This window comes from Panthera pardus, unplaced genomic scaffold (assembly GCF_024362965.1).
Source record: "Panthera pardus isolate Hobbes unplaced genomic scaffold, ASM2436296v1 HiC_scaffold_2, whole genome shotgun sequence".
In the NCBI taxonomy this organism is placed as follows: Eukaryota; Metazoa; Chordata; class Mammalia; order Carnivora; family Felidae; genus Panthera; species Panthera pardus.
Window position 1 is genome coordinate 144,583,101 of NW_026526765.1, and position 19,090 is coordinate 144,602,190.

General features: G+C 43.5%; 1 protein-coding gene across 1 annotated transcript in view; it reads left to right on the top strand.

Moving 5' to 3' along the window:
* The window catches only part of LOC109278992 (uncharacterized), a 45,654-nt gene that overhangs the window by 12,792 nt on the left and 13,772 nt on the right, over window positions 1-19,090 (top strand). The window contains exons 4-5 of the mRNA XM_053907681.1: window positions 13,003-13,166; window positions 13,271-13,661. Coding sequence (XP_053763656.1) covers window positions 13,003-13,166; window positions 13,271-13,661 — 555 coding nt within the window. The remainder of the gene's footprint in view (window positions 1-13,002; window positions 13,167-13,270; window positions 13,662-19,090) is intronic.

The window sequence follows — 19,090 nt, forward strand, 5'->3', positions numbered from 1 at the left end:
AATCTTTCAACAAACTGACTTCACTTGTTTCTGTCAGGATTTGTCTTTTTACAGCTTCTTAAAAACTTGCAGCTTGGAGTACAGTTTGTAGCGAGAGAGTGGTTTTTATTGGGTGTTTCATCTAGACATCTCAGGGACTGGCCAAGAAAGAATGATAAAGAAGAAGAATACCACCTCTAAACTACCTCATTTTAAACCTTTTTGCATTTTCTCACTGAAAGTTTTGGGTGAAAGGGAGTAAAGTCCTCAGTTCCCTAAAAAGGTCTTTGTTTTTGGGGCGCCTGGGTGGCGCAGTCGGTTAAGCGTCCGACTTCAGCCAGGTCACGATCTCGCGGTCCGTGGGTTCGAGCCCCGCGTCAGGCTCTGGGCTGATGGCTCAGAGCCTGTTTCCGATTCTGTGTCTCCCTCTCTCTCTGCCCCTCCCCCGTTCATGCTCTGTCTCTCTCTGTCCCAAAAATAAATAAAAAACGTTGAAAAAAAAAATTTAAAAAAAAAAAGCTCTTTGTTTTTAAGTAAATTAGCCTTAGGTTGTATAATGCCAAGTTTCCTCAATTGTTTTCTTACCCTTCATGATATACTCACAGGGGACATTTGGGTTCCGGGGCAAAATTCTACAAAAGTAGCAGAGACCTAGCAGTAAATACAGGTTGATATGTGCAGTCAGGTGCTGCGCTAAGTACTTTACTTGCATGGACACATTTCATCTTGACGATAATCCTGTGCACTGAGGATATTCTTCCCATTTCACAGACAAGGAGATGAAGAAGGCATTGAGAGGTTAAGAAACCCCCCTGTATCTCGGTATCATTAGCACAGTCTGAGTGTGAAGCACGGCGCTCTGGCTCCCGAGGCCTCTCCCGCGACCACTGTGCAGTCAGTACTGCCTTACGGACACCAACCAAGGAGAGATCTCAGAAGGCTTAGCTCTCTTGGTTTCCCTATAGCTCAGCAGCAGTTCAGGGCTTTAGCTTTGGAGTCACCGCCAAGTGCAAATTATAGTTGTGTGCCCTCACACAAGTGATTGTGTTAACTTTATTTGTGTCTTCGCCTGTCGCTAAGGTAATAGCTGCTATAAAGAGAATAAAATGAGACGTTTACGCAACACTTAGGATCAGTAGCCACCCTATACAAGCCCTTAATAAATGCTGTATTTTCCTCATTGGTCCAGTTCTAGTCTCTTGATCTGTCTGAAGTTTCTGAAGTTTTTACCGCAGCCTGTATTCTTACGGCTCTTAAGTAAATACATAACACGAATATGAAAGTATTTATCATGTGCATGAATGATCTAGAATTCTGGTTTCAGAAATGAGTATGGTACTCTGACCACCAGGAACGTAACTTAGTTGGGGAGACAGGATAGGTCTCTGAGCAGCTAACGTTACGTAAATAGTGAAGTGGAATGGACTCAGAGAGGCTTAAGACCTTTCAGGGTGCTAGAAGTAAAAGAATATGTAGATCAAAAGATTTACTCCCCGAGGAGTTTTAACTTTGTCTCCCCACAGGGGAAGCTCATGGTTGTCTAGGTAGGCCAGTGGTTAAGTGGATTAATCTCTAATTCAGAGATAGGTGGACTATTGGCCAGTCCCCATTGCTGAATATTGAAAAAAACACATTCTTTTACTTCGTTAATAATAGAAGCGATGTTTGGTCTGACTTCTCTGTCATGGTTGTTTCCAAATCCAGGAAGAAAATACAAGGATGTTATCCCTGACCACCAAATGTGCTGTCTTTCATTCTACATTTCTCCATTTTATCCGTAAGATATTATTAGAAATGATCCTATTACTCACAGAAATCAAGATCTACTAGAAGTAACGCTGGTCTGGCACAATCTTTTTAATTAAAGAGAAAAGGCAGCACAAGAGTTTGAAAAATAATAATTAGAAGAATAAAGTCCACTCATCCCACCGTCCACTTAGATGTATTTCCGTTGTGTGTGTGTGTGTGTGTGTGTGTGTGTGTGTGTGTGTGTGTGTTTAAATGTTTATTTTTGAGAGAGGCACAGAGGGGGACAGAGGATCCAAAGGCGGCTTTGCACTGACAGCAAACTGCAAGATTATGACCTGAGCCAAAGTTGGATGCTCAACCAACTGAACCACCCAGGTGTCCCTATATTTTAAGAACTGGTATTCTATCGTCTGTAACAAAATTTTAAACTTAAAATGGTAAATAAAAGTGGACATAATAGCAGAAGTTATTAAGGGCGCCTGGGTAGCACAGTAGGTTAAGTGTCTGACTCTTGATTTTGGCTCAGGTCCTGATCTTGTAAATCATGGGGTCGAGCCCTGCATCGGGCTCAGTGCTGACAGTTCAGAGCCTGCTTGGAATTCTCTCTCTACCTCTCTCTCCCCTCTCTCTCTCAAAATAAACTTAAAAAAAAAATAAGCCTGAAAAAAAGTTATTAGATGTATATAAAGAGGAATAATGTAACACATTCATATCACCAATGCTCAGGTTAAATGCCACCTTGCCAGCACCCTGGAAGGCTTTTGGGTATCCTTTCCTGATCACATCCCTGAATTTCCCCACTAGAGATCAGCAATGTTCTGGTAATGAAAATAATTTCCGAAGCACCTGGGTGGCTCAGTTGGTTGATGTCCCGACTCGATTGCGGCTCAGGTCATGATCCCAAGGTCATGGGATCAAGCCCCACATTGGGCTCCATGCTGAGCCTGGAGCCTGCTTAAGCTTCTATCTCTTCCTCTGCCCTTCTCCCGACTCATATTCTCTCTCTCTCTTAAAAAGAAAAAAAATTCTTGATGTTAGGTAAAGCATCTTTATAACCTTTTTCTCCAAGATTTGGGCTGTCATCTTTGTCATCTATGCTTTGCATTTAAAAAAAATTTTTTTTAATGTTTGTTTATTTTTGAGAGAGAGAAAGAGCACGAGCGGGGGAGGGGCAGAGAAGAGAGGGAGACAGAATCTGAAGCAGGGCCCAGGCTCCGAACTGTCAGCACAGAGCCCGACGTGGGTCTCGAACCCACAGACCATGAGATCATGACCTGAGCCGAAGTCAGACCCTCAACCACCTGAGCCACACAGGCGCCCCTATCCTTTGCATTTTTGTACAAAGTTTGGAATTTGCCCAAGTTTCAACAAAACAAGTCTTAGGATTTTTGTTGGAATCATACTTAATTAATCCTCTCTATAATAGTGCATTTTCCAGTGAATGAACATCTCTCCATTGATAAGGACTTCCTTAGATCTTTTGATAACAGTTTTGTGATTTTCTTCATAAAGCATTCCATAAATTTTGTTACATTAATAATTGTTTTCTTTATATTTTAGATGCTATTGTAAGTGATGTCTTTAAATTTTGTTTGTTGCTGGTGCACAGAAATTGAAAAAATTTCAATATATATTTATTTTGAAAGAGAGAGTGAGCAGGGAAGGAGAAGGAGAGAGTCCCCAAGCAGGCTCCGCACCGTCAGTGCGGAGCCCGATGTGGGGCTCGAACCAACGAACCTTGAGATCATGACCTGAGCCGAAACCAAGAGTTGGACACTTAACTGACTGAGCCGCTCAGGTGCCCCAGAAATAAAATTTTTAAACAGATTTTTCTGTTTGGTAACCTTGCTGCAATTCGCTTATCAATTCTAGTAATTTCTCTATAGATTCATTTGAACTTTCTAAATATGCAAATACATCACCTACAAGTCAGAACAGATTTGCTTTTCTTTCCATTCCTCATAACTTTTGTGGTTTTCTTTCTTTTTCTTGTCTAATCACATTGGCAGACCCCCAGTACACTGTTGAAGAGACGTGGTCATAATAGGCATGCTTGTTTTGGGAATGCACTCCAGGTGTTCTGTAAGCAGTTTATGGTATTTTTATTAAATTGAGAAATATCTATTCTTAGTTTGTGAAGAGCTTTTCATAATCACAGATGTTGCTGAATTTTATCAAAAGCTCTTTCTGGAGGCACCTGGGTGACTCAGGTCATGATCTCACAGTTCGTGAGTTCTAGCCCCACATCGGGCTCACCACTGTCAGTGCAGTCTGCTTTGGGTCCTGGGTCCCCGTCTCTGCGCCTCCCCTGCTTGTGCTCTCTCTGTTTCAAAAATAAATAAGAAAAAAAAATTTTTTTTAAAGCTCTTTCTGTATTGCAAAAAATTGTTTTCCCACCTTTAATCTCAACATGATTCGTTACATGGATTGGTTTCCTATTATTAAACCAACCTTCCTTTCCTGAAGTAAAACCAACCTGGCCATGATTTGATTGGTTTGTTTTTGATTTGGCTTATTTTAAGATTTTTGCTTAATATCACAATGATATAGCCTTGTAAAATGAGTTGGAGAGTGGCTTTCTTTCCCTGTTTCCTGGAGGAGTGTCTCTAAGATGTGCATTACTCCTGTCATAAATGTTTATTAGAAATCTTAGGTGAAGTATGTGTGGGGCCTGGCATCTTTGTGGGATACCAATTCAAATTTCTTTCTGTTTTTTTTTAAATAGCTTTTTTTTTTTTTTTAAGTTTATTTATTTGTCTTGAGAGAGAGTGAGAGCACATGAACAGGGGAGGAGCAAAGGGAGAGAGGGAAAGAGAGAAACCCAAGCAGGTTCCATGCCGTCAGCCCAGAGCCCGATGCAGGGCTGCATCCCACAAACCACGAGATCATGACCTGAGCCAGGTCATGGAGATCAGGAGTCAGACGCTTAACCGAGTGAGTCACCCAGGCACTGAAATTTTCTTTCTATTAATAAGAGTATTTCTTCATGTAGAATATTGGCAAATTGAATGTTCCCGAGAATTTGTCCACTTCATCTACATTTTCAGATTTATTAGCACAGTGTTATTCCTGCCCTCTTTTTAACATAGGCCATATCGGTAATGATGTCCCCCCCTTGTCATTCCTGATACTATTATTTGTGGCATACAAATTTATACTACTATTTCTTTCATCATCTTTTAGTTTTACTTGCCCAGCCTTTTTTCAGAGGGGTGTCATCTGTATTATTTTTTTTCAAAGAACCAATATTTTGGTTTCTTGTTGTTGTCATTGTTTCATTGATTCCAGCTTTTTATGATTTCCTTTTTTCTAGGTTGAGTTTGTCACTTTTCTGTAGTACTGTAATGGATATTTAGCTCAAATGTTCACCTTTCTAGTCAACTATATATTTAAAACTGGAGATCTCCTTCTAAATGCTACTTCAGCTGTATGTTCATTTTCTATGCTTTATGTCAAGTGACCACAAATTTTCCCATCTAAAACAGCACACCTTTGGGGCACCTGCATGGCTCAGTCGATTCAGCCTCTGACTCTTGATTTTGGCTCAGGTCTTGAACTCAAAGTCGTGGGATCAAGCCCCACATCAGGCTCCATGCTGGGCGCGGAGCCTGCTTGGGATTCTCTCTCTCCCTCTCCCTCTGCCCCTCCCCTGCTCATGCACAAGCACAGATACGCACGCACTCTCAAAAAAATAAAAATAAAACAGCATACTTTTATTATCTCACAGTATCTATGGGCCAGAGTCTACGCACAGCTTAGATGGGTCCTCTGTTCAGGGGTTCACAAGGCTGCATCAGTTACTTACCCTGGACTGTGTTCTCAGCTGGAGTTTGCGGTCCTCTTCCAAACTCATCAGATTGTTGACCACATTCAGTTCCTTGCAGCCCTCTGCCACTAGAGGCTGCCTCTCCAGACCATGTCTCCACTGTATGCTTCGTCAGGGCCAGTAAGAGAGACTCTGCTACTTTGAGTCTCTTTCAGAAAAGGCCAGATGGGATTCACCAGATTAGGTCAAAACTACCCAGAATAAGATCCCTTTTGACTAACTCTGAGCCAACAGTATAAGAACATTAACTGCATCTCCAAAATCCTTTTACCTGTGCCCTATTCTGTTGGTAAGAAGCAAGTTATATGTTCTGCCCTCACAAGGGTATGGATCTGGGGATGGGGAAGGAATGTGGAGGCTGTTCTGGAGCTCTGCAAACCACAACCTCCATTCTCCAAGCGTAGATATCTAGTTTAGTTACTCAATAATTTCAAAGAATACTCTGCGCTCATTATTACTTATAATTTGACCCACAGATATTATTTGGAGCTACAGTTCTTCATGTTCAAACATAGCTATTTAAGTTATAATTGAACTGTTATTAGAGAATATGTTCTCTGTGTGATTTAAATTATTTGACATTGGATAACAATTGCCTCATGACTATTTACCTCCCTCTCAACTTATATGTTGTCATGTATTTTGTATCTCTTTAAAGACAAGTCGTTATTGTCTTGTATAGTCACCATTCATTTAGATTTACCTATATTTGCCATCATTTTTGCTCTCTGTTCCTTGCTGTGTCTTCGAACTACCATCTGGGATAATTTAGTGCAGTTCAGCTAGAGGCAGTTTCACTTTTTTTTTTTTTTTTCCGAAATGTCTTTATGGGGCGCCTGGGTGGCTCAGTTGCTTAAGCGTTTGACTTTGGCTCAGGTCATGATCTTGTGTTCATGAGTTTGAGCTTTGTGTCAGGCTCTGTGCTGATAGCTCAGAGCCTGGAGCCTGCTTCGGATTCTGTGTCTCCCTCTGTCTCTCTCTGTCTCAAAAATAGATTACCCTTGAAAAAAAATTGTTTTAGATATGTATTTATTTTGCCTTCATTTTTAAAGGCGATCAATTTTTTCTGGACATAGAATTCTCTTTGGGTGATGATCTTGAAGATAACCTTCCCATTGTCTTCTGGCTTCCCTATCATTGCCATGAAGAAATCAACTGTTAGTTTCTTACTCCATTGAAACTAGTGGAGTCTTTTTCCTCCGGCTGTTTTCAGGGTTTTTTCTTTGTATTTGCTTTTCCACAGTTTTATTATGCTGTGTCTAAGTGAGGATTTCATTTTATTTTTCCACTTGGGTTTTGTTTGGCATCTTAGATATGTGGATTGATACATCAGTTCTGGAAAACTCTCAATTATATTCTTTAGGTATTTCCTCTGCCCAGTATTCTCTGTCCTTGACTTCTGGGATTCTAAGTAAACACATGTTAGACCTTCTTGGTATGTTTCCTCTGTCTTCATTTTTCTGTGTGTATTGTGTTTATTTTTTCTGTGTCATCCTAGATAGTTTCTTCTTATATAGCCTGTAAATCATGAAGTCACTTTTCAGCTATTTTTAGTTTGCCAGGAGACTCATTCACTGAGTTCATAATTTCTGTTTATATATATATTTTTTATTTTTTTAATGTTTATTTTTTAGAGAGAGCGAGAGAGAGTGCAAACAGAGGAGGAGCAGAGAGAGAGGGAAACACAGAATCCAAAGCAGGCTGCAGGCTCTGAGCTATCAGCAGAGAGCCCGATGCGGGGCTCAAACTCAAGAACAGTGAGATCATGAGCTGAGCCGATGTCAGACGCTCAACTGACTGAGCCGCCCAGACGCCCCTATATATATAGTTTAAAATGTTTTATTTATTTTTGAGAGAGCACAAGCAGGGGAGGGGCAGAGAGAGGGGGAGACAGAAAATCCAAAGCAGGCTCTGTGCTGACAGCAGAAAGCCCAACGTGGGGCTCGAAATCACAAACTGCAAAATCATGACCTGAGCTGAAGTCAGACGCTCAACTGACTGAGCCACCCAGCTGCCCCTCTGTTTTTACATTTTTTAATTCTGTTTTTTTTTGGCAAGGTTCTTTTCCTTAATCTGCACTGGTATGCTATCTGGTTCCTTGCTGCATTTTTTAAATGAGGATTTTATTTCCATGGATTATCCTTTGTGTCTGTTAATTCCACTATCTACAGCCTGCTCCAGTTCTGTTCCTGCCATCTGTAGTTCATGTTGCTTGTAGTTCATGTTGTCTGGCATTATCTTTGATGCTTTGCTTGAAAAACCTGGAAAAGAATACAGAAATAATTTAAGATCTGAGATGATTTCATCTTCCTTAAGAGGTTTTTGTTTCTTGCTGCCAAGTGCCTGAGGTCATTAGCAGTCTGGAACTTAGGGTTTAGATGTTCTGTTCTCCTCCACATGATCCACTGCACCATGTATCCCCACTCCAGGTTACAGCCCTTGGGCTCCAGTCTTTGGGTGGATACCAAACGCAACCTTTGTCTCTCCAACTCTAATTGTTGATGAAAATACAACTCTGCCCCTGCACTGACTCCTCTAGATTGACAATTCAGCACAAGGGCAAAAGCAGCACTGGCACTATTTCCTGAACTCTAATCCTCCTTCCTTAGTTTGACCTGGTAGATTCCATCTTTTACATCTTCGAGAGGACGCTTATTGTGTTTCCTCAGTTTTATCTTCGGTGAGAACATTGATCCAAGTGACCTCTTTTCTGGGGCACCTGGGTGGCTCAGTCAGTTAAGTGTCTGACTTTGGCTCAGGTCATGATCTCATGGCTCGTGAGTTCAAGCCCCGCATCGGGTTCTCTGCTGTCAGTGCAGAGTCCTCTTCGGATCCTCTGTCTCCCTTTCTCTCTGCCCCTCCCCCATCTCCCTCTCTCAAAAACATACAAAAAGCCCTTTTTTTAAAAAAATGACCTCTTTTCTCATCACCACCTCCAGAAATCCAAGGTTACATCTTGGTCATGAATAAAATGTGCAACACCTGTACTTTGGTTCTCCACCTCACCCCTGGGTCACTCAAGGAGTTTCAGATGACCCCAGATGATATCTTTTTATCCATGAATGACTCATTTATTCATTCAACCAGTATTTATCCAGTGCCAACTATGTTCTATGCTTTTTTTCTTAGAACTAGAGACTCAGTGGTAAACAAGAACTTACTGTTCTGTTCTAGGAGATAGACAAGTCAGTTTTCACATGAGAGGATTTTAACTTCGGGTAAACCCCTTAAAATTATTTGGAAGATTTTACATGTATCTTCAGTCTTCGGGAGGGTTTGTAGTTTTCTTCACATCCTCGAAAGAGTCTGTGACTCAAAGGGTTTTAAAGAATCGGTGCTCTATATGATATTACAGTAAGTTTAGCTTTCTCATATTAATAAAAAGATTTAAATTCTATGTCCAATTTGTTATTTGTTCTACCTTGTAGGACTTGGAGGGTTGGAGGTTGATTAGCTTTAAATAAAATTCTACCACTCAATAGATGTTTGACTACATGTCTACTGTGTGCTAGGCAATGGAGGTACTGATATAAATATGATAGTTTCAATCCTCAAGGCATCTTGACACAGACACTATACAGAAAATTATAACCTCTTACCCGAAAGTAGTAGTTCTCAAACATTGGTGATATATAAGAATCAACTAATCTATTGTAAAGTATTCCTCTTTCTCAGGTTCCTTCCCCTGACCCTGAGATTTTTATTCCATAGATCTGGAGTGAATCCTGGAAATCTCCCTAAGGATTCTGGCCAAGTGTTATACCCCATTTCAAGAAATAATAATGTAGACTCTTTTGTAATACTATACGCTTGCTCTTCTATGTTCTATATTTATGCTACCTAATCTACTTACTCCTCTTAATATTTTTTTGTCCCATCATATAGATGAAGAAACCAAAGCACAGAACAGTTAAGTTGACTTGCCCACAGTCACATGGTGCTAGAACCAGGGCTCAAATGCAAAATATCTACAGGGGCAGGCTGTGTCTCCCCTGTGTATACATATATGTAGCCTCCTAGTCATGCAGAGATATGTGAAGAGCTTATCTTGAGCCACTGAAGGTCTCCCTGTTAACTTTCTGGCTAGTCCACTGGTCTGCTGCTTACCTCATATGAGAGCACAAACTTCAGGCTCAGAGCTATGGGCTTTCCCCATTTATTTCCTCCCAGGTTTGCAATTTTTACTGCCAGCACTGTTAGGTATGGCCTTTATGTCATCCACTCCAACTCAAGTTAGCTCCCTCTAGCAGTGGAGCTCCTGGCTTTGAATGTTGACCTCACCCTGGTGGCAATGTTGCATCAACCCATTTGGGGAGTCTGCTTCTGGCAAGAATGCCACAGACTCTCACTACTCTGGCCCGAAATTCGCAGGGTTTGAAAAAATGAATAAATGATTCGCAATTTGTTTGCCTTCGGTCAATTTCCAGAGCCCTCAAATGATTATTTTGACAATTTTTTCCAGATTACTTTTTTGCAGCAGGGATAGAGTGTGGATTTGATATCTTTACCATCACTAGAATCCTACCTAAGTGCCATCTACACATTTTGTCAGGTCTTGGATTTGATTTTACCCCACTTACAATCTAATCAATTAACCTGTTACTGTTTCATGGATGCTGGCAGAAAACACAAAACTCCTGGAACAGAGACAAAGGACTTTATTACCCAATGGCACAACAACGAGTGCTACTGTCAGCATATTTGCAGGGGTTCTTCTTGCTCACAAGTCCCATGGGGGGTGACACGAAGAGGCTTAGGTAGATGCTACACATGCAGTGGGTTTATGTCATGTCTGAGGAACACTGAACTTGAGGAATCCACCACTTTTATAGCAAGCAGTAAGCAAGCCTGTTCTTTTTCCTGGAGGGAGGCATCACCTCATATCTCAAGGTTACTCACTTGAGATAAACAGGTTAAACGCCAGCCTGGGAAATGGCTCAGGGAAAGAGTAGGCACTGTCTTGAATTTTTGGCATACCCATCAAGTATTGGAGGAACACAAGAGACACATGACCAATGTCTCTTTCCAGCTCATTTTACCTAGTTTGTTGGAATGAAGTTACCAATAATACCTTTCATCTTTTAGATTTCTTATGCCCTGTAGCAATGTTTCCTTTTTACTTCTAGTATTATTTGTGGCTTCTATCCTATTTTTTCCAGAGTAGTTTTACCAGTTTATTAATTTTATTAGTCTTTTTGAAGAACCATCGTTTGCTTTTGTTCATCCTCACTTTTTTCTATTTTTCTGGCTTTGTTTTGTGATGTGTACTTTTTTTTTTTTTTTTGAGAGACAGATGGAGCCTGAGTAGGGGAGGGCCATGGAGAGAGGGAAACACAGAATCCAAAGCAGGTTTCAGGCTCTGAGCTGTCAGGACAGAGCCCAACGCAGGGCTTGAACTTGTGAACCATGAGATCATGACCTGAGCCAAAGGTGGACGCTTAACCGACTGAGCCACCCAGGTACCCCTCTAATATGTACTTTTAAGACTAGAAATTCCCCTCTAGTTATGTTTCTAGTTATGTCCCACAAGTTTTGATATATAGTATTTTTAGTAACAGATCAAAATATTTTATGATTTCTGTTTGTTTTTTGACCCATGGGTTATTTTGAAATGTTTTTTAATTTCCAAATATAGGGGTTTTTCTAGTTATCTTTTTATTTTGTTTTTCACACTAATACCTGGGTTAGAGAACATAGTCTGTATTTCACTCTTGATTTTTTTTATTTTTCTTTGTTGAAATGTGCTCTATGGCCAAAAATATGGTCTAATTTTGTTCATGTCTAATTTTGTTAATGTTCCATGTGTACTTGATGTCTGTGTATGTCGATCAGGTCAGGTTCATTAATCATGTTCATCATTTATATCCTTACTGAGTTATGTGAGTGTGTCTGGGCATATGTTAGTTATCCAGGAAAGTTGTAGAGCAAACTAAAAAGGTCAGAGGCCCAAGACCTTGAACATACCAGTATTTAATGCCAAGCGTTTCAGGGGTGTTAAGCCACAGGAAAATATTTTACATGTTGGAAAAGCCATCTCTTCTCTGACTTAATTAGCACTCCTCCCCACTTTGCTTATTTCATTCATTCATCACCAATGAATATTCTTTAAAAAAATTTTTTTAATGTTTATCTTTGATAGAGAGAGCAAGCAAGTGGGGGAGGGACAGAGAGAAAGGAAGACACAGAATCTGAAGCAGGCTCCAGGCTCTGAGCTGTCAGCACAGAGCCCAGTGCAGGGCTGGAACCCAGGAACAGTGAGCTCATAACCTAAGCAGAAGTCAGAGGCTTAATTCACTGAGCCACCCAGGAGCCCCAACAATGAATATTCCTAGTTGTCTTGCTTGTTTACATATCTATTGTCTGTCTCTTGGACTAGACTACAAAATCTCCATGAGGACAGGGACCATGTGTCTTCTTGACAGTATATCCCTCGTGCCTGTACATACATGATACTAAATATTTGTAGCATAGATGGTGCACTTTCTTGAAATGTAACTTTAGATAATTTGGAGAGAAATTTCAAATTATTAAACTCATGACCAACTAAAAATGTTTTCTTGGGGCGCCTGGGTGGCTCAGTCGGTTAAGCGTCCGACTTCGGCTCAGGACATGATCTCACGGCTCTTGAGTTCGAGCCCCGCCTCGGGCTCTGTGCTGACAGCTCAGAGCCTGGAGCTTGTTTCAGATTCTGTGTCTCCCTCTCTCTCTCTGACTCTCCCCCGTTCATCCTCTGTCTCAAAAGTAAATAAACGTTAAAAAAAAAATTAAAAAAAAATGTTTTCTTACTACACCACGTGAATATTCGTGAAGAAGAATGCAAAATTTGGAGCAATTTAAAATATAAAATGGGAACAATTCAAGTAAGTTTGCCTTTGACATTGGTGACTCTGGGCTGATTTATGCATGCCACGTGGATGGTGAATGGGAGAAATCAATGTTTATCTCACTTGTCATTGGTGTTTTTTCGATGAAAACATTAAAAAGCAGGGATTGGAAGGGTTGTCAGACGAAGTACAGACAGGAAACTTTGGGCAGGGAATAGGAATTGACTAAGAATTAAAAGAAATGGAGGTGGAGAGAATTTCTGAACTGGGTTGATAGGGTTATGACTAGGATTGGGAGTTTGAGGAGGACAGAGTGGGATTAGGCATTTGGCTGTATAAGGCTTTTTATGCTTCTTCTTGTTTGCTTTTTTTCTTTTCTCTTCCTATTCAGCGTTGTTTCAGTCTGTTTCCGTTATGGCCAAGGGACCGTAGAGAGGAAACTTTGTCAGGGTGGCTTCTTCGGGGAGGGGGTGATGCACCGCGCACGGATATAGCTGACAACAGCACTAGTCAGTGAAAGGGCCCCAAAGGGAAAGGAGAAGCCAGGGGGACCGCGGGAACGGCTGGATATCGGCAAGGTCTAGGGTTGGGGTAAGCCCAGGGTTTCCTTCCTTCTGAGTTTAGGGGCTCCTCCTGTCTGGGAGGCGTGGAGGCAGCGGCTGCGCCCCTCATCCCAGCACCCAGGTCTGTACGGAGCAAACACAACGGCGTCACCCGCACCTCAACCTCCAAGCCCGGGCGTCCGGGGACATTACAAAGCAGCGCAGAGAACGTGCCCGTTCGCCTCGGTGACATTCCCCCCGCGCCACTGCCGGTCCTCTGCCTGGCTCTTCCTTCTGCGCAGAGACCCAGGAAGGTTCCCGGGACTTGTTCCCGCGGGGCTGACCTCTAGGGACTAGCATCCCAGAGCCTCTGGGGAGAGAAGCTGGCGCGCCGGACACGGACACCTCCCCTTCCCGGAGGCAAGCGGGAACGGTGGGCGTGGGCTCGCGAGGGGCGGAGCCTGCGCGCCTGGCCGGGCACCCTCCCTCCGCGGCGAGTGGGGCCGGTGGGCGTGGACACGCGAGGGGCGGGGCCTGCGCTCCTGGCCGCACACCCTCCTCCCTGCGGCGCGTGGGGAAGTCGCCGCCGGCGGGGTCGCCTAGAGGGAGAGGAAGACTAGGGAGTCGCGGGGCCCCGCGCGGGTCGCCCCCCCCATCCAGGCGAGTAGCGGGCGTCCGGGCGGGAGCGGCATCGGGGCGCAGGGCGAGCTTGGGGCTGGCCGGCGCGGCGCCGTCCCTTCGGTGGGTGCTTGCCTCCCCTTGCAGGGAGAATCCGCGCAGCCTTCTGCCTTGCTTATAGGTTTCCCTTTGACCAGAAAACCTGTTTCTGGGAAAAACCTCAGAATATAACCAAGTGGCCGAGAGGTTCTCCTTGAGCCTCAACTGGACACACACGGAACCAATGCTGAAGCTTTCGGTTTTGGTTTTCGTATTTGGCTAAAAGCTAATTTGGATAAAAGCAATTTGGGCTGGCAACTGTGATCTAGTTTTTAGGCAGTAAACTAAAAAAATACATATATTTTTTACATATATTTTTAAAGAGATACATTTATTTATATATATATAAATATATATTTATAGATCTGATACATTTTAACACTTGAAGTAGTGTGTTGATTCTAAAGCTCTCCAACTCCATATATCTCATTTAAATCGGAAAGTAGATGAGCAGGTATAGAAAACCACCTTATCTCCTTTTTTTTTTTTTAATTTTTTTTTCAACGTTTATTTATTTTGGGGACAGAGAGAGACAGAGCATGAACGGGGGAGGGACAGAGAGAGAGGGAGACACAGAATCGGAAACAGGCTCCAGGCTCTGAGCCATCAGCCCAGAGCCTGACGCGGGGCTCGAACTCACGGACCGTGAGATCGTGACCTGGCTGAAGTCAGATGCTTAACCGACTGCGCCACCCAGGCGCCCCTACCTTATCTCCTTTTGAAACACAGTAAATGTCACTCATGTGTCCAGCTATATGGAACTTGAAGTATAAACTGCGTTTAGACTGTTGAATCATTGGCACCTCCTGTCTTGTCATTCCTCGTGGTGTTATTTATTTATTTAACAAACATCTGCAGATAAATCTCGTCCTTAACACCCCCTAGACCGAACATCCCCATTCTAGGTCCTACCCATTTCTCTGCTCCCTTTTTTTAAAGAACAAAACAAAAAACCAGCTTTTTGAATGAAAGACTTGCTTCCCAAGTTTCTAGGTCCACTCCTGTTTTCCTCCAACCCCCTCTCATCTCAGTCAGGCTGTCTCCCCACCCGTTCTCGGGAAATCTAGGGTCTGTGCCAGTTTTCACCTTATACGGCACAATTGATTGCTCCCTTCTCCACGTTTTTCCTTCCATTGACTTCCAGGTCACCACATTTTCCTGCATTTCCTCCCATCTCACTGGCCACTCCTTCTGTGTCTCTAGGTTTCTTTTTCCCAACCACTGAGTGTTCAGAGTGCCACAGCACTCCGTACTGGCCATATTCTCTTTCTAGGCATAATTTCTCCCAAGGCAGTTTCTTTCTTTTTATTTAAAAAAAATTTTTTTTTAATCTTTATTTTTTGAGAGAGAGAGACAGAGCACGAACCAGGGAGGGGCAGAGAGAGACGGAGACACAGAATCTGAAGCAGGCTCCAGGCTCTGAGCTGTTACGACAGTACAGAGCCCGATGCAGGGTTCAAACCCACCGATGGTGAGATCATGACCTGAGCTGCAGCCCCAGGCTTAACCCACTGAACCACCCAGGCACCCCTCCCAAGGGGCAGTCCATGGCTATAAATAACATCTCTAAGCTGACAACTTCCAAATGTTTATCTTTAACTTTTCTGTCCTGAGTTCCAGATGCTTATCTCCAACTGTTTACTCAGCATCTCCACTTGGAAGTCTGATGGACATTTAAATATTGTGTGTCCAGGGGTGTCTGAGTGGCTGAGTCGGTTAAGGGTCTGACTTCAGCTCAGGTCATAATCTTCCGGTTCATGAGTTCGAGCCCTGTGTCTGGATCTGTGCTGATAATTCAGAGCCGGGAGCCTGGTTCGGATTCTGTGTTTCCCTTTCTCTCTGCCCGTCTCCTGCTTGTTCTCTCTCTCTCTTTAAATAAAACGTTAAAAAAAAATAAGTGTAGTGTGTCCAAACAGAATTAGTAATACCGCACCCACCCAACCCTCCCTTTAGTTTTTCCCTCATTTACCTTCCTCATCACGGTAAATGTTACTGTCTTTCATCTAGGCTAAAACTCTAGGAATCGTCCTGGACTCATCCTTTTAGTTCTGACCCAACATCCAAGCATCCAGCACATTCTGTCAACTCTACCTTGAAAAGGTATCTCAAGTCTGACCACGTATCCCACCCTCTCTAACAAAAACTACAGTGCCTTCTTGCTTAGATGACTGTAAGTCTCTGATTTGGTCTTCCTGGTTCTGCCCTGGCTCCCCTACAGCCTTTCTCCCAACGGCAGTGATTACAAAAAACCAAAAAACATGTAATCACAACTTTCACTTCCCTTCAAAACCTGGTAGCTTCTCATCAAAAGCAGAAAAACCGAACTCTTATGATGGCTTCAGCGCCCTATGTGATTTAACACCTGTCTCTCACCTTTTCCCTCTCACCTTTTCCCTTGCTGATCTCTCTCACCTTTTCCCTTGCTTACTCCGCTAGTGACACTGATCACGCTGCTGTTTTTGCCTGTGGTCGGCCTTGGCTTGACCCTCACAAGCTGTTGCACCTTCACCTTCTCTCGCCTCCCATTGAAATACTGTCCCAGAGGTTACTGCCTTTTTTTTGCTTTTTGAACAGCCCTTTGCTCCTGACCTTTTGTGTGGGTTGCTGTTGGATACTGAATGTTATTCTCCAGAATTCCACAAAGCCTGTGGTGGCTCTTAAATCATTGCTGGTTTCGAGGCTCTCTAATATTAAAAACGCACCCCCGTGCTTGCCTTGAGCCTCATTTTGATAAGATGTGCAGTTTGCTGTTTTTACATTCAGCAGTTTTAGAAAACGTTCTTCCTGGTTTGGAGAAGATTTGCCTGCTAAGGCCAGTTCTCATTTTTAAATATAGAAAATGAAAGAAAAATAGTCCATGTATCAAAAAGAATGTGCAGTCATTTTTTTTTTTTTTTTTGGAACGTCCCTGGTTATCATTAGGAAACAACAGTCCCTCACTTGGAGAGTTTTTGAATGGTACCAGGAATAGGTAGTTTTAATGGGAAGAAGAAACGTGTGGGAGCGGGTTCAGAGAATATTACACAAGTTTGTAAGTTGTGTGGTGAGTAAACCACTATCAGAATGTCAAGATTTTATAGCAACATTCTGTTCTCTTTTTACAATAGGTGGGGATGGGAATGAAAAATAATATTTTTATCTTTATGAAAAGCTGTTGGGGGATAAAAGACTGTTTATAATGTTTATTTCTCATTTTTATCCCAAGGAACTAGTTCTGTGATGTTATCAGTAACATGTGTACTTATTACCTTCCCCTCTTTCAAAAGAGAAGGAAAAAAATGTTCCATTTCAGCATTGGGATTTCAGATGCATGAATAAATACGTACAATAGACGATGAAATAACATTTTAAAATGAGGGCGTTTGGAATAAGGAACAAGGAGAAGATGAGAGTAGGTGAGTTAAGGAGAAGCCAAGAGTGAAGAGGTTAAAACCAGAACACCTGGGGCACCTGGGTGGCTCAGTCGGTTAAGCATCCAGGTCATGGTCTCAGGGTTCACGAGTTCAAGCCCTGCATCGGGCTCTGTGCTGACAGCTTGGAGCCTGGAGCCTGCTTTGGATTCTATGTGTCTCTCTCTCTGCCCCTCCCCCGCTCCCATTCTGTCTCTCTCTCTCTCTGTCAGTCTGTGTCTCCCATAAATAGACATTAAAAAAAAAAAGACTCCCAATGTAAAGAAGTCAAAGAAAAGTACACATGTTCCTCACCTGGCTGGCATAGGTCTGTTCTTTTGTATGACGGAGCCTGATGGAGCTTGGCACCCCTGTGTTGTAGTTCAAGGAATTGCTGTAGTTCAGCCAGTTTTTTCCAGAAAGGGCCAGACAGTAAATATCATAGGCTCTACGGGCCATACAGTTTCTGTTGGGACTACTCAACTCTGCCTCTCTAGCATGCAGTTAGCCAGAGACATCACATCAGTGAATGTGCATGGCTTTCTTTCAATGAAACTTTATTTACAAAAACAGGCGGCTGGTTGTGTTTTGCTGCTTACCTCTGCAGTAGCGCTTGGTCGTGAATGTGGATGTTGTGTCCCTCAGAGTTTAGTTGCACAGAACACAACTTACTCCGGCTGGTTGAAGCAGAAAGGCGTGCATTAGAGGCCGTTACAGGATTTACAGTATTGTTGGGAAAGTTGAAGAACTAGACTGTAGGTTGAGTTTCTAAGAACCCCTCATAGCACCGCTGAGCAGAGCTGGTCTGGTGGAACTGGGCTCTTGCCCTGATGGCTCCTGCCAAATCAGCTGGCTGCCAGCTCCTGAATCACAGCAGCTCTGCCGGAGCCTTAAGCAGCAAAACAGCCGCCTTGTGCTCCGCCTCTGCCTAGTTCCCTCCGACGCGTAAGTGCATCTGATCGGCAGAACTTAAGTTATGCCTGGAATCTTACCTTGAAGGGAGTCTAGAAAATACAGCTTTTAGTCCTTGTGGTACAGGAAGTACGGAAGGTCCACTAAAAGGAGGTGGGAGGAAATGTTGGATGCGCGTATCTGCAGTCTGCTGCGGAACACCCCTCTGGCTGCTTATCATCCACACTCTCTGCTGTGTTTCCACACTTGAGCTTCCAGACAGCACTAGTGAAAGCGGCCCACTGCCTCCAGTGCAATGCAGCTACCCCCTCATGGAAACAAAAGGGCACTTGCTTTGTCCCCACAGGTTCTGTAAGTCACGACATCTTCTGCAGTGTTCATCACGGACGTTGTGCTGGGACCTAGCACACTCAGGCGTTGGGTGGCCTCTCTCCTTTCCTAGAGCAGGAGGGGGTAGGTAGGCGAGGTCAAGCTGCCCAGTGACCAAGAGGCTAACAGGAAGCTCACACCCCTGTTTTTCATCGTTTGTCTCTCTACTAGCACATTCCCTCTATTTGTAAGCGTTCCAAGTTTTCTTTATTAAGAGATCTCATTAGAAATCCCCTCTGTACCCTGCATTCCCTTGTAACTCCTGGCCCCTCCTCTCCTTCTTGGCCAGGCTTGCCCTCACGTCCCGTATACTCTCGTCTCCTTTGGTGATGCCACCGTGCGTCTGTAATTGCCCCAGTGGACCTCGAGGTGCTGGATGCTGTGGACGCTGATCGGATGGTCCCACTCCTGGCACCATCATGTGTCTGATTTTCCCGTTCCTCCGTTGCCATTTTCCCCCCTCCTTTTTTTTTTTTAAGTTTGTTTAATTTTGAAGGAGAGTGAGCATGCGAATGGGGGAGGGGCAGAGCAAGAATCCCAAGCAGGCTCCGTGCTGTCAGCACAGAGCCCGGTGCGAGGCTCAGTCCCATGAAGCGTGAGATCATGACCTGAGCCAGAATCAGGAGGCTTAACCATCCGAGCCAGCCAGGCGGCCCTCCTCCCGCTCTGTTACGGCCCCTCCTCCTCCAGATGCCCCTCCCGGCAGTGGTTGTGTCTTCAGCTCTCTGCTCTCCTCTTTCTAGCTGTTCTCAGATGCTCAAGATTTGATCTCCTGAGCCTCCT